The sequence below is a fragment of the Saccopteryx leptura genome, chromosome 6 (genome assembly GCF_036850995.1).
Source record: "Saccopteryx leptura isolate mSacLep1 chromosome 6, mSacLep1_pri_phased_curated, whole genome shotgun sequence".
Classification (NCBI taxonomy): Eukaryota; Metazoa; Chordata; class Mammalia; order Chiroptera; family Emballonuridae; genus Saccopteryx; species Saccopteryx leptura.
The window spans coordinates 172,300,672-172,326,305 of NC_089508.1; the positions used below are offsets into that span (position 1 = coordinate 172,300,672).

General features: G+C 52.8%; 1 protein-coding gene across 5 annotated transcripts in view; it reads right to left on the reverse strand.

Annotated features, from left to right (window-relative positions):
* The window catches only part of TNIP1 (TNFAIP3 interacting protein 1), a 48,591-nt gene that overhangs the window by 4,234 nt on the left and 18,723 nt on the right, over positions 1 to 25,634 (reverse strand). For 3 of the 5 annotated variants that reach the window (XM_066342101.1, XM_066342100.1, XM_066342102.1), the window contains exons 2-13: positions 22,897 to 23,068; positions 21,583 to 21,717; positions 20,351 to 20,436; positions 18,865 to 18,948; positions 16,648 to 16,839; positions 12,480 to 12,574; positions 10,784 to 10,904; positions 6,746 to 6,835; positions 4,132 to 4,197; positions 3,853 to 3,984; positions 1,925 to 2,053; positions 724 to 855 (exon numbers count right to left, since the gene is read on the reverse strand). In XM_066342101.1, the coding sequence (XP_066198198.1) occupies positions 724 to 855; positions 1,925 to 2,053; positions 3,853 to 3,984; positions 4,132 to 4,197; positions 6,746 to 6,835; positions 10,784 to 10,904; positions 12,480 to 12,574; positions 16,648 to 16,839; positions 18,865 to 18,948; positions 20,351 to 20,436; positions 21,583 to 21,717; positions 22,897 to 23,032 (1,398 nt within the window). In that variant the 5' untranslated portion in view covers positions 23,033 to 23,068. The remainder of the gene's footprint in view (positions 1 to 723; positions 856 to 1,924; positions 2,054 to 3,852; positions 3,985 to 4,131; positions 4,198 to 6,745; positions 6,836 to 10,783; positions 10,905 to 12,479; positions 12,575 to 16,647; positions 16,840 to 18,864; positions 18,949 to 20,350; positions 20,437 to 21,582; positions 21,718 to 22,896; positions 23,069 to 25,634) is intronic. The other 2 variants (XM_066342105.1, XM_066342103.1) reach the window with 1 other exon arrangement.

The following is a 25,634-nucleotide window of genomic DNA, read 5'->3' on the forward strand; positions in this document are numbered from 1 at the left end:
GCAGGTGGGAGGCCCTCCGAAAGCAGGAGGCCGACAGAACTCTCCCAGAGCTCCGGGTGCCCAGCGGGGAAAGGGCTGGGCCGGGCTCCTCCTCTACACCTGCAGACTAACCCTCACTGCCTGTCAGTACGATGCTCACTGGTTCACCACGACTTAGGAGCATCCAGAGCACGGCGTCACTTAGAAACACATAGGACAGCTATGACCTTTTCCATCTCCTTTCAAACCTCTGTGTCCCTCGAGGAGAAAGTCTCCGTTTTATGCTATTGTGTGGGTTTTTTTGTTTTTTGCTAATGTGTTTTTCATGTCTTTCTAGCGTGTGTTCATTTGCCTTAAATGAAAGGGAAGAGAACTCAAATTCAGACTTCAGACAAGAGTAGCTGGCTCAGGTTTAATAACACTACTTTGCTCTTACTGTATTTCTTGCTTACAGTTATTTATTTACAGCAAATAACAAACGGTTTTCTGTTTATAGTAGTGACATCAACCTCCTTTTTATTCACATTTGTTGAAAGTAATTTATTTAAAATTTATTCTTAAAATACTAGGTAAATAATGGCACAGTGGGCATGGAGAAGGCCAAACGAAAGAGGTGGCAGAGGAAGGGCCTGGTTCGGGACACACTGCTGGAAAGGATAAACCTGCGGCCAGACGGAGGTCTCGGCCAACGGCCCGAGAGTGGACTGCGAGTTACAGCTGCCTGGCCCCTCGCCTCGCGCTCACCTGCTGCTTCAGCAGTTCGTTCTGCGTGACCAGCTCTTGTTTTCTGAGGAGGCTCCCAGCTCCTTCTGAGGTCCTAAAGGCTGCTGGTGGAGAAGATGGGGTGGCCTGGATGTTCAGTGCTTCCTCTAGGGCCTGAGACCAGGAAGAGAGGGGATGGCTCATCAGCAGAAGTCCTGAACGTCAGGCCCCATTGGCAGGGTCAACCTCAGGGACCCCAGTCCTGATGATAATGATAATAATCACCACCACCACCAGTATTGTTTAATAAATGCTGCCTTGCCTGACCAGGCGGTGGCGCAGTGGAGAGAGCATCAGACTGGGATGCAGTGGACCCAGTTCAAAACCCTGAGTTCGCCAGCTTGAGCATGGGACAATAGACACAATCCCATGGTCGCTGGCTTGAGCCCAAAGGTCACTGTCTTGAAGCCCAAAGTCGCTGGCTTGAGCAAGGGGTCACTCTGCTGTAATCCCCCAGTCAAGGCACATATGAGAAAGCAATCAATGAACTAAGATGCCGCAATGAAGAAGTGATGCTTCTCATCTCTCTACCTTCCAGCCTGTCTGTCCCTGTCTGTCCCTCCCTCCCTTTCTCTCTCTCACTAAAAAAAAAAAAAAAATAAATGCTGCCCTACTTATTAACACTATCACACATTATTTTACTGAGTCCTCTCCACGGTCTTAGGAAGAAAAGACTATCATCCTCATTTTACAGATGTGAAAACTGAGGTTCAAAGACCTGAGTGATTTGTCCAAAGTCACACTGCTACTGATGGCAAAGTGGGGTCTTCACAGAAGGGAGAATTTCCCTTCCCCTGAGTAGGTGTGGCTCAATCCCAGCACCCAGACCTAGAAGGGACATTAAGTCCTTTGGGAGAATCTTCAGTCTCCTCGAGAACTGCCCTGCCCTGAGATTCTTCAGCTTCTACAACCTGTTCCCACCAAGCCAACCCTTTCATCCTCAACTCTTCTGGAGTTATAGGGGGGCGAGCACAGGCTCACTCCAGGGCTGGCCACTCAGTCTGGGGAGGGTAAGGCAGAGGCAGCAGAAACTCGTGGCTGCACCGAGGCCCTCAGCACCAGCGCCCTGACCCAGACTCGCCCCTCCTGAGCTGAGGAGCGGGGGCGCTGGTGATGGGGCGGGTGTTGCAGCTGGGCTCAGGGAAGCTCTGCCAGCCCCAGGGACCAGGGCCAAGGTGCCCACCTTGTTGAGCCGCTGGATCTCCTTCTCCTGGTAGTCTCGCTGCCGGGTCAGCGGGCTCAGCTGATCCTGCAGGTACTTGACCTTCTGGTGCAGCTCCTTGGCCTCTGCTGACAGCTGCTCCTTGTCCGTCTGCAGGGAGCACAGGGCTGGTGAGCAGGGGCCCTCTCCGGGAGGCAGGGACTCCCTGCACTGCCACTCCACCCTCACCCATAATGCACCACACAAGGCACCTGGGGTCAGAGCAGTAGTGCCCATATGGTTCTGTCCTCAAACAGGCACTTCGGGTGAGTAAAAGGCGGGGTTCTGACACCAGCTCCTGCACCAGCCAGCTGAGACCTGGGGCGGTGTCACAGCCGGGGACTGCTGGGGGAGCCCTGGTCAGAACTTGCAGGAGCTGTCCTGGACTCCCGCTCAAGAGGCTCCAGGATGAGCATGGCTTCTATCGCCACATGTCCTTTTTCACAGAGCTGCACTTTGTCTTGAAACAGTCACCTCCTCATGCTGAGAGGGAGGAGCTGTCAGATCCAGGGATCTGTCTACCTACTGATGTGAGCCAGGGGAAGGGGCCAAAGAGCCAGGGCTGACAGTCACAAGATGTGACTGCGCTCACGAGACAAGATAGGCCGTGTCCTCCCTAATACTCATCTTCAAGGGAAGAGGCGATTACTGAGGCTGGCTGACAGTTCAAATAAGGCCCTTGGGTGTCACATGGTGATGGGAGGTAACTCTGAACTACAGACTGTATGGAAATGTCCTTTTTTTTTTTTTTTGTATTTTTCCGAAGTTGGAAATGGGGAGGCAGTCAGACAGACTCCCGTATGCGCCCGACCGGGATCCACCCAGCATGCCCACCAGGGGGCGTTGCTCTGCCACAATCAGAGCGATTCTAGTGCCTGAGGCAGAGGCCACAGAGCCATCCTCAGCGCCCGGGCAAACTTTGCTCCAGTGGAGCCTTGGCTGCAGGAGGGGAAGAGAGAGACAGAGAGGAAGAAGAGGGGGAGGGGTGGAGAAGCAGATGGGCGCTTCTCCTGTGTGCCTTGGCCGGGAATCGAACCCGGGACTCCTGCACGCCAGGCCGATGCTCTACCACTGAGCCAACCGGCCAGGGCCGGAAATGTCCATTTTTAAGCTAAACAATACAGCCTGGGCCAAGTTCCCATGAAAGGGAGGGCACTGCGACATAAAATCTCCCATGAGTCTGGGGTCAGATGGCCTTCCCTCTCTAAGCTGTAACAGGATCCTGCAGGGCCTCAGCTGGGATCAGTCATGTGCATGACAAATCAGACGCTTCTTTGAGGGATGTCTTCCTGGCCCCCCAGACTGAATCTGGTTCCTCTTTCTGCCCTCTCCCTGATCCCTGTAACTTCTCCTGTGTCGGACTTAACGCCCTTCTGCTTGTTTGCTTCTGTCATTAGCTGTTTGCCATCTGTTCACCCTCAAAGGTGGGACCGGGCTATTCACCGCTGGGCCCAGCACAGTGCCACGTGTGTGCTCTGTTGAACAAGGACTAGATGAATGAATACAGAGGCTTCATCTAATGTTCTAGCCCTTCCCCCACAAAGAGCCAGCACCACTCTAAACATTCCACAGCACCCACCCGAATCAGTGCACCAGAGCCGGCCTGTTTCTCTTTTACACCGTGCCTCCTGGTCCATAAGAGTTTAACTGAACAAAAAGTTCTTCTGTTTGAAAATAAGAAAATATAAAAAGCAACAGCTAATCCAATCTTCTCAATTTTTAGATGAGAAACTGGAGCCCGGGGAAGGCAAGTGCTTTTGCCTATGGCCACATAGCTCGTGAGCATCAGAGCCCGAGCTGGGGCCCCCAGGTCTCCGGACTCGGGGGCTTGTTTACACCACTGACCTCTGGTTACTGGGGAGGGAGCAGCCTCCCAGAGCTCTCCCCGCGGGGCCCGCAGCCACACTTGCCTCCTCCATTTCGATCTTGGACTTGGCCAGGAGGAGCTTGCGGTCAAAGTCCCGCTGCTTCTGGTCGCGCTCAGCTTCCAGGTCCGTCAGCTGCTTCTGCAGGTCCGCCTGCTTCTGGCGCAGCTCAGTGATCTGGGTTCAGAGGCAGAGAGAGCGGGGCGTGTGAGGGTGACCGTCCGAGGGTCCAGGCTGCTGAGAAGGAAGCAGCAAGCAGGACAGTTGGGGCTGCGCAGCTGAGAACCTGGGCTCTGCCTTGACTTCCCACAATTCCCACGCTACCTTCTGCTCGTACTGCTGCTTCATGGACCGGAAATGCTGGTCCCATTGCTTGTTCACTTCAAGCAGCTGTGGGGAGACACGGGGGTTAGCAGGGGACAAGCAGAGAAGGGCCACACAGAGACAACACACACACACACACACACACACACACACGAAGGCTGGCTGCAGACACTGCCCCGGCCCCTCACTCCTCAACAGCCCAGTGCTCCTCCAAGAGCTTCGCCTCCATCAACGCCACCTTGCGTCCCTGCCAGGACAGCGAGACTAACACCAACACACAGAAACGGTATACAAGCTTGGTGACGAGTTATCTAACACACGCCCGCTTAGAGGGCAGCTTGGGACTATGTATAAAAACTTGTTCTCATTCTTTCTAAACCAATAATTGCACTCTGAAAAAAGTAACCACAAGAAGCAATTGCACATAAAAATACGTGTGCATCACTGATCATCTCAACAATGTTTGTATTCTAAAAGGATCTAGAGGCCCACCTATGCCTAAGTGATGGGTTAAGGAAATTATAATGAGAAAATGGAGCACTGTAAGGCTATTCACAAAGCCTATTACATTGCCTCCATTCTCAGATGACACTGCTTACTTGCCATACTCTCAATATAACAATTCCTCAGGAGTAAAGTCAACCCTAGCCTGACCAGGCGGTGGCACAGTGGATAGAGTGTCGGACTGTGATGTGGAGGACCCAGGTTCAAAACCCCAAGGTCGCCAGCTTGAGTGCAGGCTCATCTGGTTTGAGCAAAGCTCACCAGCTTGAGTCCAAGGTCACTGGCTCGCACAAGGGGTCACTCGGTCTGCTGTAGCCCCCCAGTCAAGGCACATTTGAGAAATCAATGAACAACTAAGGAGCCGCAATGAAGAATTGATGTTTCTCATCTCTCTCCCTTCCTGTCTGTCCCTATCTGTCCCTCTCTCTGACTCTCTCTCTCTGTCTCTGCCACAAAAAAAAAAAAAAAAAAAAGTCAACCCTACATCATTAAATAAAATAATGGGAAAGGGCAGCCCAATTTCAGAAAAAGAATAAAAAGTACTCCAAATTAAAGGAATATAGTATATTCATATATGTACCTAAATAAATACCCTCAAAGATATAGTTTATTTAAAAATTTTTTTTATTTATTTATTCATTTTAGAGAGGAGAGGGAGAGACAGAGAGAGAGAAAGAGAGAGAGAGGAGAGACAGAGAGAGAGAGAAGGAGGGAGGAGCTGGAAGCATCAACTCCCATATGTGCCTTGACCAGGCAAGCCCAGGGTTTCGAACCGGTGACCTCAGCATTTCCAAGTCGACGCTTTATCCACTGCGCCACCACAGGTCAGGCGATATAGTTTATTTTAAAGCAGGCATCCCCAAACTACGGCCCACGGGCCGCATGAGGCCCCCTAAGGCCATTTATCCGGCCCCCACCGCACTTCCGGAAGGGGCACCTCTTTCATTGGTGGTCAGTGAGAGGAGCACTGTATGTGGCGGCTCTCCAACGGTCTGAGGGACAGTGAACTGGCCCTCTGTGTAAAAAGTTTGGGGACCCCTGTTTTAAAGGAAAAAAAAAGGACCAAAGAAACTTGCAATGCAGTATGTATTAAATTTTCTATTTTAAAAAACAGATGTGTAATGAATTGTTATTAACTGTGGTCATTTGTAGAGGTGAGATTCCCAATCTTTTTATAATGGACATTATATTACCTTTATAATCAGAAAAAAAAATACCTACAGCAATGCAAACAGAAAACTAAAATTAATATGCACGTGAGCAAAAGACTAAAGGAGCCTGATTCCAAATGTGCTGGCGGACCAGGGAGGCAGAAGGGCCCAGGGACCCGGAGAAGGACCTGAACTCTGTGGAGGGGTAGCTAAGAGAACAAGGAGGGAGAAGGACCTGAACTCTGTGGAGGGGTAGCTAAGAGAACAAGGAGGGAGAAGCACCTGAACTCTGTGGAGGGGTAGCTAAGAGAACAAGGAGGGAGAAGGACCTGAACTCTGTGGAGGGGTAGCTAAGAGAACAAGGAGGGAGAAGGACCTGAACTCTGTGGAGGGGTAGCTAAGAGAACAAGGAGGGAGAAGGACCTGAACTCTGTGGAGGGGTAGCTAAGAGAACAAGGAGGACCGGGCTCCACCTGGGAATACGGGCCTGGGAGGGGAGGGGGAGGGGGAGGAGGAGGGAGAGAGGGAGGGGAGGGGAGGGGGAGGGGAAGCACGCAGCAGACACTGGGGAATAACCTCAACTTCTGGAGACTCTCAGCTGCTTAGGAGGAGGCATGGGGTCTCTCCTTCTGAGAGTTCCTCCCTAAACCAGCTGCGTGGCGACAGCTGAATCCCAGGCTCCCAGTTCGTGAGGCTGAAACTCACCTACCCTACCGTGACCTCTTTCCACCATCCAGGGTTTAGCCTTCCTAAACTATCCCTCCCCTGCCAACAGTTTTAGGATGTGCCCCAAATGCCACCTCCTCAGAGTGACCCTGTGGGCAAGGGGGCTGACTAAGAGGCAAGAGTCTAGGACAAGGCAGCAGGTCTCTCCCATGGCACGCACCATGGTGACTCAGGACTAGCCAGAGCCAGGGGACCGAGGAGGACCTTTGTCCTGCAGGTCCGAGGCCGCCTACCTCTGTGCGCTGCTGCTCCAGCATCTTCACCTTCTTCTCAGCTGCACCCAAAGCTCCCACCTCTGGGATCTTCCCTGCTGTCACACTAGCCTGGGGACAAACACAGAGGGGCCTTAGCAAACCCTCAGAGGCCCCCCACCCAGCCATCTGTCTCCCACCCACCAGGACACTGCTACACATCCCAGCCATGACTAAGCGCCCTTCGGGATGGCCACTGAGATCACTATTTCCCACCCTGACCCACGGTGGCTCCTAGGTCCTCCTCCCTTGACCCTTCCCCCTTCTCCCCTCCCACAGCCACTTCTTTCCCTGCTCAGGCTCGATCTCTAAGGTACAGCCAACTGCTCTCCTCTCCCCACCCCCACATCAGCCAAAAAATCCTCTGGCAAGAAGGCAAGAGTTATATATTTTTAAATGTTTTATAAAATTACTGCTTTTAAATGTTTTTAGAAAGATACAAAAATAAAGATATGTATGTACAAATAGTTTCCTAGCTCTGTCCTCCAAGAGCCTAAAGCAGTGACACTCCAGTAGCAATGAGCACACCTAGGGCTCAGATCTTGGTTTCTAAATACCGTTCTCCAACAAAAAGGGCAGGGCTCCTTGGACAAGTGGTTAACTCCTGGGCTGGGGCAGGGGATGGGTTTGGAGCTTCTTACATTGCCAGAAAATAAGGAAGTGCTAAATAATGATGACAATGATGATGATGATGATGATAGTAAGTAATAATAATAATAAAAATGGCATAAGCGACAACTTGAATGAGCTTCCTATAGCCAAGCTAGGACAATGTGAACAAGAAAATAAATTGTATAGTATTGGATAATAATCCAATAAATATTCTTGAGTCCATATGGTCAGAAACAGCTGAATAATTAAATAAATTGGAGAAGGGGACAACTCTTCTTTACAGAATTCCAATTAGTGACTGTAGAAGGGATGAGGGAAACACAAAATTGTCATTATAACACTAGTAGTTATCATAACTGCTGCAGTGAGATTCACCAGTGGAGACCGAAATCAGCGAGCAGACGTGTAAGGTAAAATGGGATATTAGCACAGCCTCTGTTTCTCCTCAAAAATAAGTACTGATTCATTACAAAGAGAAAACTTGCCACTTCATATGGAGAAACCTGACAGATACCCTTAGCCACATGACCAAGATTGACAGTAATAAGACACACTGACATCATGTACCTTTGACACGATGTGCTAAGAAGGGCAAGATGTCACTAGTGCGGTGTTCTTGCCAAAATCCATAACCTCAACCCCAGCACGAGAAAACCTCCAATAAACCCAAACTGAGGAACATTCCACAAAATAACTGGCCAGTAAAACCCCAGCTCATGAAAGACAAGGAGCCACTGGGACTGGTCACAGCTAGGAGGAGACTCAGGGGCCATGACAACTAACTCCAGTGTGGGATCTGGGACTGATCCTGAGACAGAAGAACGTGAGGGAAAGGCTGGTGAAATCTGAAGTCTGCAGTTTAGTGAAGAGCTCTGTGCCCACGCTCGTTTGCTAGTTTTGATCACTGAACCACGGTTGCATAGGACTTGAAGGATTGGGCTGAACCCTAAGAGCAGCACTTAGGAGGCTCAAGGGCCCCCTGCAGGCTAAGATCTGTAAGCACACCACAAAACCAGGGAGTCAAGGGACCAGCTTTCCTCTGAGAAAGATGAAAGATGGGCAGGACCCTAGTAGCCTGCAGCTTCTTGGAGGGGTGCCAGGCTTAGCATTACTGGAGGAAGAGGAAAAAGGGGTGCCAGGCTCCCAGAGGGAACACTCTTAACCTCCAGAGAAGAGAGCAGTCAGACTACCTGGCGGATGGCACCAAACCTGCCATAAGAAGCAACAGCTAATGTTCACTGTTGACCACGTGCCAAGCACGAAACATACCCTGTAGCCTCACACCACTGACTCCTCCAGCTTCCCTCTCAGTTGGTGTTTATATCTCCATTATACAGAGGAGAAAACTGAGGCCACAGAGTGCGTGTAACCTGCCCAAGGTGACAGCAGCGCTCAACCCACAGGGGACTCCGGAGCCCTGGCGTCACTGCTGCACGGAAGGCCTGCCTCCCACAGGACCTTCCTCTGGGCAGGGCGGTAAGAACACCTGGCCTTCCGGGGAGTCGAGTGAGATGAGCCGATATTAAAGGACTCTGGAAAGGTGAAGAGGCCTGCCCACAGAATCCTGAGAACTCAGAGATCAGGAGAGTCCCCAAGTCACTTCCACAAGAGGACAGACAAGGAAGGCTCCGACAGGAGGGGTAAATGGAAGCGGAGAGAGCCCACAGGCTCAGCCTGGCTCCCTGCCCCGCCCCAGGTCTGCCTGAAGCCAGTGGTGCAGGAATCTTGACAAGTGAAGCCACGTGAGCTCTGCGAGGTCCCCCCTTCCAGCCTCCTGGCATGGCTGGATCACTGAGTCATGGCCCTGGCCCCATCTACCTCACACAGAGAGAAGAGGTGCAAATAGGACAATAGATTTTTGAGTCTTGAGTAAAGCCTTCAGTAAGAAGTAATTAAGTTATTAGGATAATTACTACTATTACACAGGTGTGGGGCTTGTTAAAGACGCTGAGTCCTGCTGTGCAGCCACTTAACCCCATTAAAGGAGAAAAAACGTTAGCAAAAAGCTGGGAGTCAAGCGCAGCAGCTAGAGGAAAGGCCTGGGCCGGCAGGGAGGGAGGAGAGCCAGCTCCTGTTCTGGACAGGACGGAGGGCCAGGGCCAGAGCGGCAGTGGGAAGGGAACTGTGGGCCGGCAGGGAGGGAGGAGAGCCAGCTCCTGCTCTGGACAGGACGGAGGGCCGGGGCCAGAGCGGCAGGGGGAAGGGAGCTGTGGGCCGGCAGGGAGGGAGGAGAACCAGCCCCTGCTCTGGACAGGACGGAGGGCCGGGGCCAGAGCGGCAGTGGGAAGGGAGCTGTGGGCCGGCAGGGAGGGAGGAGAGCCAGCCCCTGCTCTGGACAGGACGGAGGGCCGGGGCCAGAGCTCAGTGGGAAGGGAACTGTGGGCCGGCCTGGCGCCACTGCCAGGCCGTGCCCTCCTCTCTCCATGGCGGAGGCCCCAGGGTGCAACCACAGAAGCTTAGCAGAGCCCCCTGAGAGCTTGCAGGGGGCTAATGCCCTCATTCTGCCAGGAATAGCTGTGATGTTAAAGTGACATTTGAGAGCCACCCAGTAAGAGAGACGCTGACGGCCTGGGAGGTGTTAAGGGAATGTGTTCACAGTGAGCCATGGGCTCGACACCAGCTTCTCTGAGCAATGGCAGGAGGAACTGGAGCTACACAGCCCAGAGAAGAGAGGGCTTGTGGGGGCCGCAGAGCCATAGTCATGCCAGCAGCCTGAGTGCACATCGCAGGGAATGGATGCTCCGTGTGGCTCAAGGCAGAATAAGGGTTGGGGGTGGAAGGTCCAGGGAGGAGGACTGTCAGACCGAGCTAAGGAAAAGCCATCTAACAACCAGAACCTCCAAGCAGTGAACTGGCTGCAGCCAGAGCAGCGAGCTCACTGCCAGTGGAGTTGGCAACGCAGGCCGGGCGCCAGCCACAGGGGCTTCTGGGAAGGCGTTTCTGACCACATACCTGCAGCTGTCCGGCCGGCCCCTTCTTCCCTGCGCCAGCCATAGGGGCTTCTGGGAAGGCGTTTCTGACCACACACCTGCAGCTGTCCGGCCGGCCCCTTCTTCCCTGCGCCAGCCATAGGGGCTTCTGGGAAGGCGTTTCTGACCACATACCTGCAGCTGTCCGGCCGGCCCCTTCTTCCCTGCGCCAGCCACAGGGGCTGCTGGGAAGGCGTTTCTGACCACACACCTGCAGCTGTCCGCTCGGCCCCTTCTTCCCTGCGCCAGCCATAGGGGCTTCTGGGAAGCCGTTTCTGACCACACACCTGCAGCTGTCCGCCCGGCCCCTTCTTCCCTGCGCCAGCCACAGGGGCTTCTGGGAAGGCGTTTCTGACCACACACCTGCAGCTGACCGCCCGGCCCCTTCTTCCCTGCGCCAGCCACAGGGGCTGCTGGGAAGGCGTTTCTGACCACACACCTGCAGCTGTCCGGCCGGCCCCTTCTTCCCTGTGCCTTCCATCTTTGGAGAGCCTGGCCGCCCGCAGACACTGTCTTTGCTGCAGCTCATCAACATTTTCTTGAGCTCCATGTTTTCTTCCCTGGGTCGGAGGCAAACACAGAGGTCACACTGCTGGCGGTGGGTTAGGGAGGCTGGGGGCCTCGGACCTACTTCTCATCCGAGCTACAGCTGAGTCCTGGGGTGTAAGGCAAGGCCCTGCAACCTGTCCTCAGATGGAACCAAAAAGGGCACCCGTCAGCCACTGGTGGCAATCTGTGGGTTTCCCTAGAAGTCACCCAACATCAACCACAGGGTTCCCCACTGTGGGACGCCTGTAAACACAAGATCTTCAGGATGCATCCAAACCAGCACTAAACAACCCTGAATCACGCTCAGGGAGAAAGGTGCATCCGTTCCAATTCTCCTCAAACTTCCCGCGTAGAGCACAGGAAAAGTCTCAGCTGATGTTACTAGGTCTTGAGCATGTTTCTAGTACCAGCCAGTCTCCCTTGTTAGAAGACAGAGAGCAGGCACTGGGCTCAGCCTTCAGCGGGCAATGGTACTGCCAGAATTTATGAGCCTCCTCCGACTTTCACTGCATTTATTGTTGGAGTTATCTTCAGTAGAGATAATGCTGTCTTCCATTTACTCTAGTGGAAGCTTTCTTAATAATAATTTTAAGTTGAAACATAATTAAAGTAAATTCTTAAGTAAATAATAAGGTGGCTGATAGAGGAAATAAAAGAGATGATGCAGATTCAGGTGTGACTGAAATATGGGAACTATTTCTTTATTGCCAGCTGGGTCTCCACATACTAATAGGAAAACAGAGAAGTAGAGTGGCTTTCCCGAGGTCACACAGCGGGGACTAGTGCTCTTGCCTTCTAGTCATGAGTCTTTCCTCCAGCCTGGGTTTTTGGATCCAAGGATGGAGTCATTATTGCTATAAAACTCCAACTGCTTGGAAGTAAATCCACATGTGCAGATTCAAAGTGGCACAGTGTCTCAGCAGTTACTCATTATTCTATCTGGACCTCACATGCCTCTCTCGGGGACTCGGTCTCCCTCTGCACAATGAGGTAAAGGCTTAGCCCTCATGATCTCAAAGGGCCCTTTGAGTTCTGACAGTCAAGATCAGTGTTTCTCAAAAGTGATCCTGGGCCAACCTACATCACAATCACAGAGACCTTTGGAAAATGCAGATGCTTCAGACCCATGCACTCAGAATCTTGGCAGAGGAGGGAGGATGGGAACATATACTTGTGAGCCTTGCCTGGCCCTCTGTGATCCTGATACCCGATTAAGTCAGAGACCCAGTAGACCAGATGACAGCGCCCTGACTGTTCTCAGGAAAGCAGAGCAGAACAGAATGATGACCAGCAGGGGGCAGCAAAGTGAGAGACCCCTCCCACACTCAGCCAGCAGCTGGCAACAGGCTAAGCTGAAAGGCAAGTTCCCCAGGAAGAAGTGCCATTTCTATAAACCTCCTGAAGTTTTCAAGGCACTTAATAAACAGACACTCCCCAAGGTGCCCAAGGAGAAGAACCAAGAGACACCTAAAGCAGGGCTCTGGGCACAGGCCTCAGAGCCCTCAGCCCAGAAATCAGTGCCATGTACCACCTCCTCCTCCTGGCCATCCCACTCCTCGCCCCTGCTCTGAGGAGCCTGGGCTTACCGCAGCCTCTCGGCAGCCTGATCCCGCTGTTCCAGGCCCTTGTCCAACTTGGCCTTCAGGGTCTCATTCTCCTTCCGAAGCTGCTCACACAGGGTCTGCAGGGCAGTGGGAAGGTGAGGGTGAGGGCAAGGGAAGGGAAGGCATGCATCCCTAATGCAGGGTGACACTCGAGGACAGGACAGGGGCCACAGACATACCAGTCCCTACACATGCCCTTTGCATGGCCTGACCCAACCCCTCTCAGGACAGCCAAGGGCCAAGCCACTAGGCCCATCCAGGTTCCTTTACGCATCTTCAAAAAGCAGCCATGAAGATGCTCAACCAAGAGTCCACCAAAAGGCCTTCTGGTTCTGCAAGGCAGACAGCACCTTTCCTCCTCCTTCACTGCTGTTCCTACATCCTAGAACACTCTAGAACACTGCCCCACAGGCCTTCCCTGACTGATTTCTACTCCTGCTTCAAGTCCTAAACGTTACCTCTTCGGGGAAGTCCTCCCTGACTTCAGGTCAGTGAGTTAGTTAGTCACCTCCATTACCCTCCCTCACAGTGTCCTGCTCTCAGTACTTGTAACAATTAGAGCTAAAGAACCACTTTTGTGTCCTTATTTTCTTAATAGCCAATTCCCACCCCCTCCACTGGTCTGTGAACAACCAGAGGGCTGGGACCCCTCCCCATCTTCTTGCCCACTGCCAGATCCACAGCCCCAGCTCAGGGCCTCGCACAGGCTGACACTGAACTCTGTTGAAGGAACACACGCCCAGATGGCTGACTGGCCACATGAATGAATGAATGAATGAATGAATGAAGATCTGAGACCGAGGAGCCCCATAAGTGTGGCCGCTTTGGAAAGTGGGCAAGGCTTCCAGTGTGGTCAACTGGCAAATGGGAAGACAGGGTACTGGGTCGACCTCACCAATTCCTCAGGTGTGGCTCAGGCTTCCTTCGCCTCTGAGACACATTGCCTCCTCTACAAAATGTGGGCAACTGGTCCTTCTCTGCCTGTGCTGTAGGTTTGCTCTGAGGACAAACCAGACCATGAAAGGCAAGCACTTGACAATATCTGAGGTCTCCTGTTCCAGCACTGCAAGGGGGGGTGAAGGAAGACAGCCAGCCAGACTCAGGGCCTCGCGGACGGGGAGGCGAGGGAGGTGCCAAACAGGGTGCAGTGCCGTGTTGGTACTAAGTGCTCAACCTTTCAAACACTACTCAGTGAGCACCTGACCACGCTGGTACATGGCTGGGCACTCTTCCACCACCGCCTCATCGCAGCCTCAAAGCTACGTACTTCATCTCTATTTTAAACACAGGCTAACCAGGTGAATTCATTTGCATGAGGTTGCACAGCTGTTAAGAACCGTCAGGGAGATTAACCTCCATCTGGCTGGCCCTGGTCTGATCCGGTCTCTTGCCTCCCTCAAACGTGAGGAGAGAGGAGGTAATGGCTGTGAGCCGGGCCGGGGGCTGACACTGATTCACCAGCTCCCTTCTAGTTCCGTTTCCCGGGGCTGCCTGGCTGTCAGTTCTGGCCAACAAAACTTGAGTGGAAGTGATAAATTTCCCTCCTGGGCTGGCTCATGTGTGATTCTCTGATGTCTTGTCCCCTGTGGCTGTGGCTGCCTCATATTACAAAGGGCACAACGAGATAAAGAGGTCGCTAAGTAACTGCAGCAGAAACAAGTCCCTGTCACATGGCACCGGAAAACTGTTATGTTCTGACGGATTTCAGAGTTGTTCGCTTTGCTAGAGAGACTTGGGAAGGCATCAAAGCCTGAAATTGGGGTGGGGGTTGGGGGTCAGACGTGAGGGATTCGAGGTGGAGAGAAAACTACTTAATTGGTTCCAAAGCCTAGCCGAGGACTTGAGCCATACTCAGACTTGAAAATGTTTGTCAAGTGAGCCAAGAAATAAATCAATGGATGAATGAAGATGAACCGGATTAATGTGCCTCTACCTATAGGCGGGGCAAATACCCAGGATGCCAGGGCCCTGGGTGGGGCTCCAGGGAACAGAACGTCCTGCTCCTGGCCACAAAGGGAAGGCCAGTACATGGCCTCACATGCTGTCCGCTCATCTAGGCTAGAGGGCTGTTCCCTCCAAGTTTCTGGGGGAATGCCCTGAGCACAAAGCAGCCAGGGAGAAAGGCTGTCACAAGGGTCATCATGTTCCATCAACAGGGCTAACAGAGCTCACCTGTGAGTTTGTTAGCTCACTCATTCACTCATTCACTCATTTGTTCCCCAAGTGTGGCAGGCACTGGGATACAGTGATAAATACGACAGACACAGTATCTTCCCCTCTTGTAAAGCTTATACTCTAGCAGGAAATTCAAGGGAAAAAAACCCACAAAATAAACCACCAATAAAATACAATTATTACAAACTTTGTTATGAGCTAAGAAGGGAAAAACAGGGGCCTGATATAAAAAATAACAGAGGTTGACAGGACCGCCTTTTACAAGGCCCAGTATTAATCTCCATTTCAAAGCCAAGAAGTTGATGCTGAAAATGATCTCACCCACGCTATGCACCAGGTTCACCTCCCCAGAGCTCAGCCTGGACACCTCTAAGCCTTGCTGACCTCTGAGACTCTCTCCCTCAGCCTGGCTCTCGGGCTCCAATCACTCCTCCCGCCTTGCCCCACCATGCGCCCCTCACTCGAGGTGGAATGGGGGCCCCGCGCTCTCCCTGGAGTTCTCTGCTCCCTACATCTCTCCTCACACCATGTCACCAGCCTGGACACCCCTCCCACTCTTGTCAACCTAGGCCTTTCTTGAGGTCACACACAGTGGACTCCTCTCCTATCAGCTGGACACCTGAATGTTTGCTGACATGAATGAGACCATAGACCAGTAACTGATGTAGGAGGTTCTACGAGGGAAGAAGGAGATGTAAAGTTATAGCTGTCACTAAGGTCTGGAGCAGGGCCTCCAGGATCCTGTTTCACCAGCTGTAAACCTTTCCCTACCCCTGAGACCTCAAGGCCAAGATCCCCTGCCCAGGACGGATGTCTGGTCATCATCAAATTCTAATAGTGACCACTTTTTAAGCACTACGTCCAGAGGTCCCCAAACTTTTTACACAGGGGGCCAGTTCACTGTACCTCAGACCGTTGGAGGGCCGCCACATACAGTGCTCCTCTCACTGACCACCAATGAAAGAGGTGCCCCTTCCGGAAGTACGGTGGGGGGCCGGATAAATGGCCTCAGGGGGCCACATGCGGCCCGTGGGCTGTAGTTTGGGGACGCCTGTTCTAGACTGTACCACGTGCTTCATTTAACACTCACAGCAGTCCCATGAGGCAGGTGTTCTCAGCACCACGTGACTGCTAAGGGATGGTGAGGGACAGTAAGGGACAGTGAGGATGAGTGACTTGTCCAAGGTCATTCAGTAATAGTGTCACTATTGGCACCAAGGACCATCTGACTTCAAGGTTTGGACTGGCCTAGGAAGCAAATCTGACTTCATTCCCAAGGCACAGGAGGGTTATGAAAGGAAGCCTCCTCTCCCTCCCCTGGGGAGGCCAGCTGGATGGTGGCTAAGAGCATGGACTTTGGAATATGACACACTGAGGCTCAAATCCCAAGTGCACCATCAATCAGCTGGGGAATCTTAGACAAAAAATAATAATAAATCACCTCTCGAGGGCTCTGACCTCACCTGTGAAGTCAGGATAATGATGGTGCTCCTGCCTCTGTTCCCTCCCTTTCCCCACCTGTCTGTGAAGAACGAGGCAGGGCTGTAGCCAACCTGCCCACATCCATGACCCGAGGGTACCCCAACCATGAAATTTGCATTGCCAAACCCGTATTTCCCAATTTCCTCCCTCTTCCTTGTCCCTTCCCACAACTTCCTTACCCTGCACACCACCCCAAATAAGAAGCCCAGCCCTGGCTGAGGAGCTCAGTTGGTTAGAGCGTCGTCCCGATACACCAAGGTGGTGGGTTCAATCCCCGGTCAGGGCACATACAAGAAGCAACCAATGAATGCATAAATAAGTGAAGTAACAAATTGATGTTTCTCTCTCTCCCTTCCTCATTCTCTAAAATTAAAAAAATAAAAAGTCCAAAGTCAGATGTCAACATCATTCTCGGAAGTCCCCAGGGTACCTGGATTCCCAGGAAGGCCTGGAGGAGGTCCGTCTCAGGCGACCCTCCCCTGGCCCGCCTCACCTGCAGGATGGAGGTGCGCTGCTCATTCTTGTGCACCTTGGAGGCCAGCCGGTTGAACTCCAGGGCCATGCGGCCCAGGTGGGTGAAGAGCTGGCTGTGGTCCGGCTCCTCGGCGCACACGCTCAGGGTGGTCTCCAGGCGCTGCAGGTGCAGCATCAGGTTGCCGTCCTCGTGGGGCAGGGGGCCCAGCTCCTGGCAAGGAGACGGCGACCATTCTCTACCACGGTCTGAGCAGGCGCCACCAGCCATTCTCCTCTGCTTCCCCATTCCTCATGACTCAGTTTCCCCCTCTGATCCCGGTTCAGCCCAGGGAGATTCTCCAGTTACACAGGTTCCCTGTTTGGGGCTGACTCACAGGGCAGGACCCAGGACTCCCAGGCCACCAGCTGGCCTGCCAGCTGTGGAGGCACCTTCCTCCCACACTCGGGGCCTCACTGGGTGCCTGAGGGTGGATCACTCATCCGCGGGGCCTCCGAACCCTCAGCCACCAAATATACACACATTTCAAAGCCCTTCCCTCCCTCTGTCTCACAGGGTTCTTGCGAGGGTCACCTGACAAGGGGCAGCAGCGAGCCCAGGGAAGGGGTCTTACTCTGCATCCAGGACTGCGGCTCTGGCTCAGGCAGTCCTGACCAGGGAGCCACGCAGAGACCAGGGCTGCCTGGCTTTTACGTCTATACATGTGTCGCTTGGGGAATGGCCCAAATACTCATCAGCTTCTCAGAGGACCCACGACTCAAAACAGGTTAAGAATCCTAGCTCTAGATATTTCAAAGATTCCCAATCTAGTACAAGTACATAAGAAAGGAAGCACACCCTGGGCAAAGATAGTCCAATTTCAATAATCAGTCGATCTCTCTCCATCTCTCCGATGCCTAGAACAGTGGTCGGCAAACTCATTAGTCAACAGAGCCACAAATATCAACAGTATGACGACTGAAATTTCTTTTGAGAGCCAGATTTTTTAAACTTAAACTATATAGGTAGGTACAATGTTATTAACTTAATTAGGGTACTCCAAAGCTGGCCTTTGAGCCGCACTCAAGGGGCCAAGGAGCTGCATGTGGCTCACGAGCCGCAGTTTGCCGACCACTGGAGATCATTCCTTCCAAAGACAGTGCCCCAGTTATGCCAACACCATGCCTCAGAACCCACAGTGGCAGTTTACAGCTAACCTCCTCAAGCCCAGCTCCCCTGCTGAGTGTCTGAGACCCCACTGTCCCCTCGGGCTCCATTCCCACACTGTCCCCTCCTCTCGTCCTTCCCGGCCCCGCCCATGTTTCAGCTCCTCTAGCAGGCCTCCCCTAAACATCTATGGAAGTTTCAGGATGTCAGAGCGATGGGGAGCCTCAGGGTTCCGGCTGGGAAAGCAGGGTATGGGGAGAAGGAACTTGCCCCAGAGTCACCCAGTGGGTCAGTGGCAGAGCCAGGACTGGAACTTAGGTTTCCTGATGAGCACTGAAGTGCGTATGTAGTATTGTTAGCACCTTCTTCTAATAAGCTAACACTGCGTCTTCGATCCTGCATTCATGCCCCACTGCCTCGCGTCACAAAGGATTTCAGGTGGAGAATGCTGCCCTACTCAAGGTCCATGAGATGCTTCATCCTCCGATCTCTGACTAGCCTACGAGCTCCCAGAGGGCAGGGAGGCTGTCTTGTTCTTGCTCAGCACAGACTAGGCACATGGTGGGGCAAAGGAGGAATTATTAATAATAAGATGAAGTTAAGTTACTGGTCCAAGGTCATAGAGCAAATACTTTCTGAGCAGGGGGTTCTTGTGCTGCCTCTACGAGCTTTTCAGAGCCCTGAGGGACGAAGCAGGACAAAGGGGACAGAAGTTCCCTGGAGATGAAACACAGGACCTTTCTAATACTCAGCCTGCACAAAAGGGGAGATCACCAGCCAGAAGCTGCTCTGGCCACCGCCCCTTTCCCTTCCAGCCGGTGGTAGAAGCCCACCGGCCGCACTCGGTGGAGACCAGCAGGGCTGCCGGGTGCCCAGGCTTTCACAGTGATCGGGTGCCTGTGTGACCCAAGCAGGGGAAGTCACCAGCAAGGGATTTGCATGTGTGAGCGAGAAGTATCCCCTGCTCCAGCCCTCCCTGCGTCCCCAAGTGACTCTAGGGTGCCCGAGGGACCTGAGCGGGTTCTGAGCCTGCCACCCAGGGCCAGGTGACTGAAATAGAGAGGATGTACCCAGAGAATGCCACCCACTCACCATCGTGTTTTTGGTGCGGTCACTGGTCTCTGGTGGAGAATTCTGTTCCTCAGCGGGGACCACTTCAAATTCGGAGGAGGAGCCCTGTGTGGAAAGGGAGGTAGGGGCTGCCTGAGAGAAAAGCACCTCGCGCCTCCCATGGGAACCCACAGCTGTGAGCGGCAGGGACGGGCAGAGAAGGGGAGGATAAAGTCTCTGCACACCCCGTCTGTCCGGGCAGCTCCTCCGCGTGAGATATGAAGCGGGATTTCCAACAAGGCTGCCCCCCACAGCCCACTCACTGGGTGATCTGAGGTTACATCCCCTCTGTGACTAGTTTCCTCATCTGCAGAACAGAGAGGCTGGACTAGCTGATCTTGAACTACTAGAACTTTAGGGTTGTTGTTTTTTTTAATTTGCATTTTTAAAAATCTTTTCACAGTGAAATGGTTATATCCCCTTTAGATAGATGAGGAAACTGAGGGTACTTCATTAGTTAATGCAAAGTAGGGACTGAGCCCAAGGCCTGCAAAACTAGTGTTCCTGCAGAGCTGTCTCCCAGGTGCAGGTGTCCCGGCCTGGTCGCCTGGAGCACACAGATATCGGTCAGTGTGGTCACCTACAAGGTGGTCCTCTGCCGGCCTTGCCACACCAACTCCAGAGAGCCCAGATCTGGGATAAATCCCAAGGGTGCGTCAACAAATTCGAATTTTTTTCAGGATCCACCCAAATCCAAGGTGGTTGAGGATTCAGTCTTTTCCTCATCTCTCAGCCACCCCAAGTAGAATGCACTACTGGTTGTGCAAGCAACAGAGGAGCCGATGCGATCCCTCTGAGCTAGCCACTGGCTCTGGGAAAGCTACTCAACCTGGTCTACAAAGACAAGCTCAACCTCCCTCGGAGAGGGCGGATGGACGGGAATGAATGGGAGGACCTCTGCTTGGCTTCTGCTGAGGAGGCCAGCTCTGAATCTTGGCCCTGCCCTAAAAAGTCTCCCTTTTACCTCTACTCCCGCCCCCTGCCCCCTGCCCCTGCCCCCTGCTATCTACATGATGTTACAAAATGCTCTTCTTGCTCTGGATGTTATCTGTAGGGTGAAGATGCCGAATGACATGATCACCTGAGTCCCCTTTGGTCCTAGGCCACCAAGCGAAACTTCTCAAAGCAAATTCACAGACCGTTTCCGAGCCCTCTGAGAATGTGAGTTCCACGTCACATCCATCCACTTTCCTAGCACTGCGCACAGTCAACACATGCATGCTTCATGTTATACGTGGGAGGAACTCCTCATGCATACCAGGGCCTTCCTAGTAAGTGTTACCTGTAACCTTCATTTAAAAATGGGGAAACTGAGACCCCAGAGAAATCGAGAAGGCTCACCCAGCATCACCCAGCAAGTCAGAACCTGGGCTTCTAGACCCCGACCCTCTCTCTTCCGGACCCTGAATCTGCCAAAGGGACCTTGAAGTCCAGGCAACTTTCAGCCAGGACTCCAAATGCAACTTACGCTGGATGGAGGCTTCTGGGCCGGCTCTGGCTTGTCCCTGGGGAGTGCAGGGTCGGCAGGGGGTGCTGGGGCATTCGTATTCTTTCCTAGAGAATTGAGACAATGTGGATGAGCAGCAGGGAAAGGGGAAAAGGCCTGGTATGGCCCCCTCGAGGACAGCTGGGGCAGAAGAGTTCTGAGTCTCCTCCACGAGTCTGGGGAAATGGGAGGTGGTCCCACGAAGGTCATGGGCCTGGAGAAACCACTGGTCTTGGAATGGTGGGGGCAGACTCAGGCAGAGAGACCGTCTTCCCTGGACTTGCTGGCCATGCTCCTTGCTACCCTGGACTGGCCTCAGTGCGCCGACAAGGATGACAATTTACAATGAACAAAGTCTTTTTATATTTATCACGCTAGCTCAGTATTCCCATTTTAAAGGTTGGGAAACTAAGGTATAGAAAAGTCACCAAGAGACCCTGGAAACACCCAGTGACCTTGGAAACACCCACTGAATGCAGCACAGTGACTCTAAGATCATCACTTTCCTCCATTTGTCCATCAGCCAATGTAACCACTGGCCAAATGGACAGCTGGCACGCTGGCCTGGGCTGAGGCTGCAGCTGGGTTGGCGGCAGGAGCGTCTGAGTCCCACGGGCGGAGACCTTTCACCCCGGCCCCAGACCTGGCCCTGGACTCGGAGACGTGCCGAAGGGATGCACAGTGACCACACGCAGTACTTTAACCCTAGTCACAGTCAACACTTTCCTTTAATAGGTAGCATATGTAACCTTACATCTGAAATACACTGCAGTAGGCTAATAAGCAAGTCCAGATTCTTCCATGGGCCTCAGCTTCCCCAGCTATAAAATGGAAGGAGGGGGGCCAACCACAGAGCTTTTGACTCATATGCCAACTCTGAGTCACTTGTAGTAGATGTCTGGAGTCCCCTGCCTGGCACACAATAGCTGCTTATTAAATATCTGCTGAATAAATACGCTGATAGAGGTCTTGGGTGCGTGCACTGCTGTGATCTGTAGCTAACATCTGCCAGGGCCTCGGCAGTGCTAAGACCAGATATTTTGGGAACAAATTATTTTGAAGTCCCATCCAAAACAGGCCTGGGAGGGTGGCCTGGGGCCTCAGGGTAAATGAGGAGGACGTGGACATCTACGCAAGAAGGGAGTCCACTACTGAGGTTTTAGGAAGTTAGGAGTACAAAGGAAGGCCGAGGACAACCCGGGGGCCCCCTGGACCTGTGAGCTCAGGCAGGTGGTCGAAGGAGGCCAAGGAGGGGGACGGTGGTGGGAGCAGCTCGCTGTCCTTGACCAGCTCCTCTGCCTTCTGCCGCAGCCTGGATGCTTCCATCTGAGACTCTTCCAAAAGTTCGCCTGGAATGAATGGGGAAAGGAGGAGCAAAATGAATTACTGGGCTCTGAGCGTGGGTTCCCTCCACCCTGTGCCCCGGGCCTACTTCGGCCTGGCTTGTGACTCTCCAGGCCCTGCACGTTACTCCCACCATTGCCTCGAGGGCTGAGAGGGACACACATCCTTCCAGCCCTCAACCAGACAGGCGGCTAAGGAAGAGGGCCCGCAGTCGGGGAAGCAGTGAAGGGGAGTCTAGAACAGCGTCCTGGCCCCAGCACCCTCTCCTGTCCCGCTCCCGCCACAGCCGGCTAGGACTCCACAGAAAGCCAGGGCTCTTTTCAAACCACCATCATGGCACGCAGGGGGACACCCACAGCCCACGCCCACAGCCAGGGGCAGTCAGGGGGCAGTCAGGGGCTGAGGCCCTCGGTAACACCAACCCCTCTCCCCGCCTTAGTTCTCCAGTGGAGAAGGGGCAGCTCCGCCCTCAGTCCCCAGCCTGCCCTCCCAAGCAGCGGTCTATGAAGCAAGGAGAAAGCCCTGGAAAACTGGGGAACTGAGCTCGTGCCCCAGAGCCTAAGACCAGAGAAGGTGGCAGCGGGGCAGAGGAAAGGTTTGAGGAGCGTGGAGGAAAGAGAGACCCCTCTGCATGGGAAATCAATGGATGTCTCACGGAGAGGAGACGGCGCCTCAGCTGGGCGCTGATGGGTGGGGACGACTCAGTCACGCAGAGGTAGATGGGGCTGCTCTCGGCAGTGGGGACAGCTTGAGCAAAAGCCAGGAAAAGACAACTCAAGGGACCTACTCCGCCTGCTTGGCTCCCTATTCCGACACTTGGGGACCGTACCATGGTTGCCCTGGTGACGTCAGCCCTCCCCCTCTGGTGCTACTGGGAGACAAGGCCACTCTTTCCACGTCCACAAAATGGGCCTTTGAGCTCCCTCTCCCTGACCCCACACCTCTTTCTCAGTCCCTCAAGGTATTCTGAATTCTGTCATCATGGTTTTGGGGTGCTGGGGACTCAGGACTGGGAATGCTGCCACCACACTATAGAAATGTATAAAGACCTAACTGGGAGGCGGGAGGCAGGAGGCAGCACAGGGCCAGGGAGGACAGAGGGTGACGTGGATGGAGGCAGACGCCAGCTGGCACTACAGGCTACAGGGGGGAGGCTTGCGGGGAGAGTGCGGGGTCTGCTTTACCTAACATCTTTATCCCTTGCATTTTTTCCTTTAGTCGGGAATTCTCCTCCACTAGGCGCTCAAAAGCTGCGGAAGCCTCTCCCGGAGGCACGCCGCCCCCAGGGTCGTAGATCCGGTATGGTCCTCTCCCTTCCATGAGGGTGGCTCAGTCCCTGCCGTGGTACCCGCCTGGCTGTAAGGACAACAGCAGGAATTCAGGGGGCCAGCCAGGCCATTGAGCTGCCCCAGAAGGCAGTCCCCATAACCCAGAAACAGTACTTTAGGGTGGTCTGGCCACAGTAGAGCAGAGCAGGGCAGTCACCTCCTTTGATCTGGATGCTCTGCCTCTATTAATACAACCTAAGATTGGCATCCATTTCTTTCTGTAGCCTCACTGCACTGCTAGTTCATTTGGAACAGCAATCGACAATGAGGTGCAATGTGGATGGAATATAAAAATGCACTGGACTTGGACTCAAAAAATTTGAGCTCATGTCCTATTGACGGGGTCCAGAAGGACCCCGATCACAATATCCCCAGTGCCCAACAGAGTATTAGCTATGAAATGAATGCCCAATAAACACTTACAAAATAAATAAATGGTCTAACCATTTAACTCACTGTGAAATCATGGGCATTCCCTTCCCCTCTCTGAGGAGGGGAAATGAAAGTCTTACACTAAATCAGTGATCTTTAAAGTGAAATGCTTATACCCTAAGGGATAAGCAAGTCAATCCAATCCACAGTTCCATTTATATGTATGTCATCTTTTTAAAAAAGAAAGAAGGAAAAACCCTGACTAATACTTAACATACTAATTGACACTGTCACCCTCCTCCTTCAGTCTCATATCACATATGATCTGTCCCTTCCAGTTCTAATGAACAGATGAATTTCCCACCAAACCACTATCTACTTGTGCAACAAGTGTTTTGCATCAATCTGTTCAATTTCATCTACTTTCTTTCATTTGAAACCACTCTGCGAAGTGACTTCAGAAATCTGGTTCTGTGACTTAATGGAGAAATTTCTTTCTTGCATTCATTCATTCATTCAGTAATTATTTATTGAGCACCTACTCTGTGCTAGGTACTAGTATGGGTGCTGGGAAATTGATCAGCCAATAAAGCAGACAAAAATCCTTCACGCAGCCTATATTCTAGTGGTAGATATGATTGATAGATAGATAGATAGATAGATAGATAGATAGATAGATAGATAGATAATCTGGGGTGATGGAAATGTCTATGGACAAAAATTAAACAGAGAAGAATGAGAAAGGGACTTTAACTGTAAATGGAAGTGTCAGGAGGGGCCCCATAGAGGAGTTATTTTAGGAGACCTGAAGAAGGTGAGGGAACTAGCCATGCAGACATCGGAGGAAGAATATTCCAGGCAGACAGAATAATAGGTGCAAAAGCTCTGACTCAGCCTCCAGCCCTACAAAGAGCTTCCCAGACACAAGAGTCCCAAGGCCTCCTCCAGGACTTCAGAAGGGGTTGGGGCCCCCAACTCTCCCTCCCAAGCTCACCACCCCCAGGGCAAAAACTGTTTGGGTCAGGAATCCCCAAAGGCCCTTTGAGCACCCACACACTGCCCCCAACAGAAAAGAGCGAAGAACGAATAATAACAGCCCCCGCCCGTGACTCATCTGCTCGCCAGGCACTGCACGACAGGCAGCAGGTGCACCCGCTCAGGTAAGCTGCACAACAGCGCTAGAATCCGTACTAAATTATCCTCATTTTACAAGGGATCCTCAGTGAGGTTAAGTAACTCAGCCAGAATGACATGGCCAGCAAGTGACAGCAAGATGCAAGTCCAGGCCCTGGCTGGGTAGCTCAGTTGGTTAGAGCGTTGTCCAGACATGCCGAGGTTGTGGGTTCCATCCCTGGTCTGGGCTCTTAAGTTGTTTCCCCTGGGCTGTTCCCCCTGCCTTGAAGCACGAGAAACCACAAGGATTCTTCTGAGAGGGTCCACAGTACCATGGTCCAGAAAGAAGAGTCAAGTTCTGGTGAGCGGGACCCCTCCCCCAAAGACAGACAGACAGAAAAGATGAATACACACTTCAAGAGGCACCCACGCCCTGCCCTGCGGGGCCCCACAGAGGCGAAGGACAGCTGCCTCCCGCCCCACACAAAAGTCATCACTCAGCTTGGGGTGGGGACGGACTTGTTTTTAACTTGAAAGGTCAATGCTACACAGTAGAGCAAGGAAGCCTGAAATGTTCGCTGAGTTAAGAGGCAGTGTGGGTAAAGCACTCAGCACAAGGACAGGCAGAGAGCAAAGTACTCAAAACTGCTGGCAGCTGTGTATGGGGGTGGGGGTGGGGGGATCCTTCCTCGATGTTCCCCTTCCTTCTCACATGCCGCTCCAGCGAGACACTTACTGACCAGTATGGAATGTGTCTGACTGCTGTAGGCATCTGTGCCTTTGCCTGAGAACTTCCTGCTTTGCACAGGTCTGGCACTTGGAAGGTGAGCCATGATTGACAGCTGAGCGGAGTTCACAAAAGGGAAGACTGAGAGCTGGAAGGGGCTGTAGCCCCCTCTGACGATGAGCCGCAGCAGGAGTCACGGAACTGTCCGATGACATTATGTGATAATTTGGGTATGCTTTTTGCTTCACATCTGGCTTGCCCAATAGATTAGAAGGTCCATGAGAGCAGTAGCCAAGACCATCTGTCTACCAGGATATCTTCAGGGCGGTCCAGAACACAGCCGCAATGAATCTCTAATCAGAGCAGAAGACAGAACCAGAGG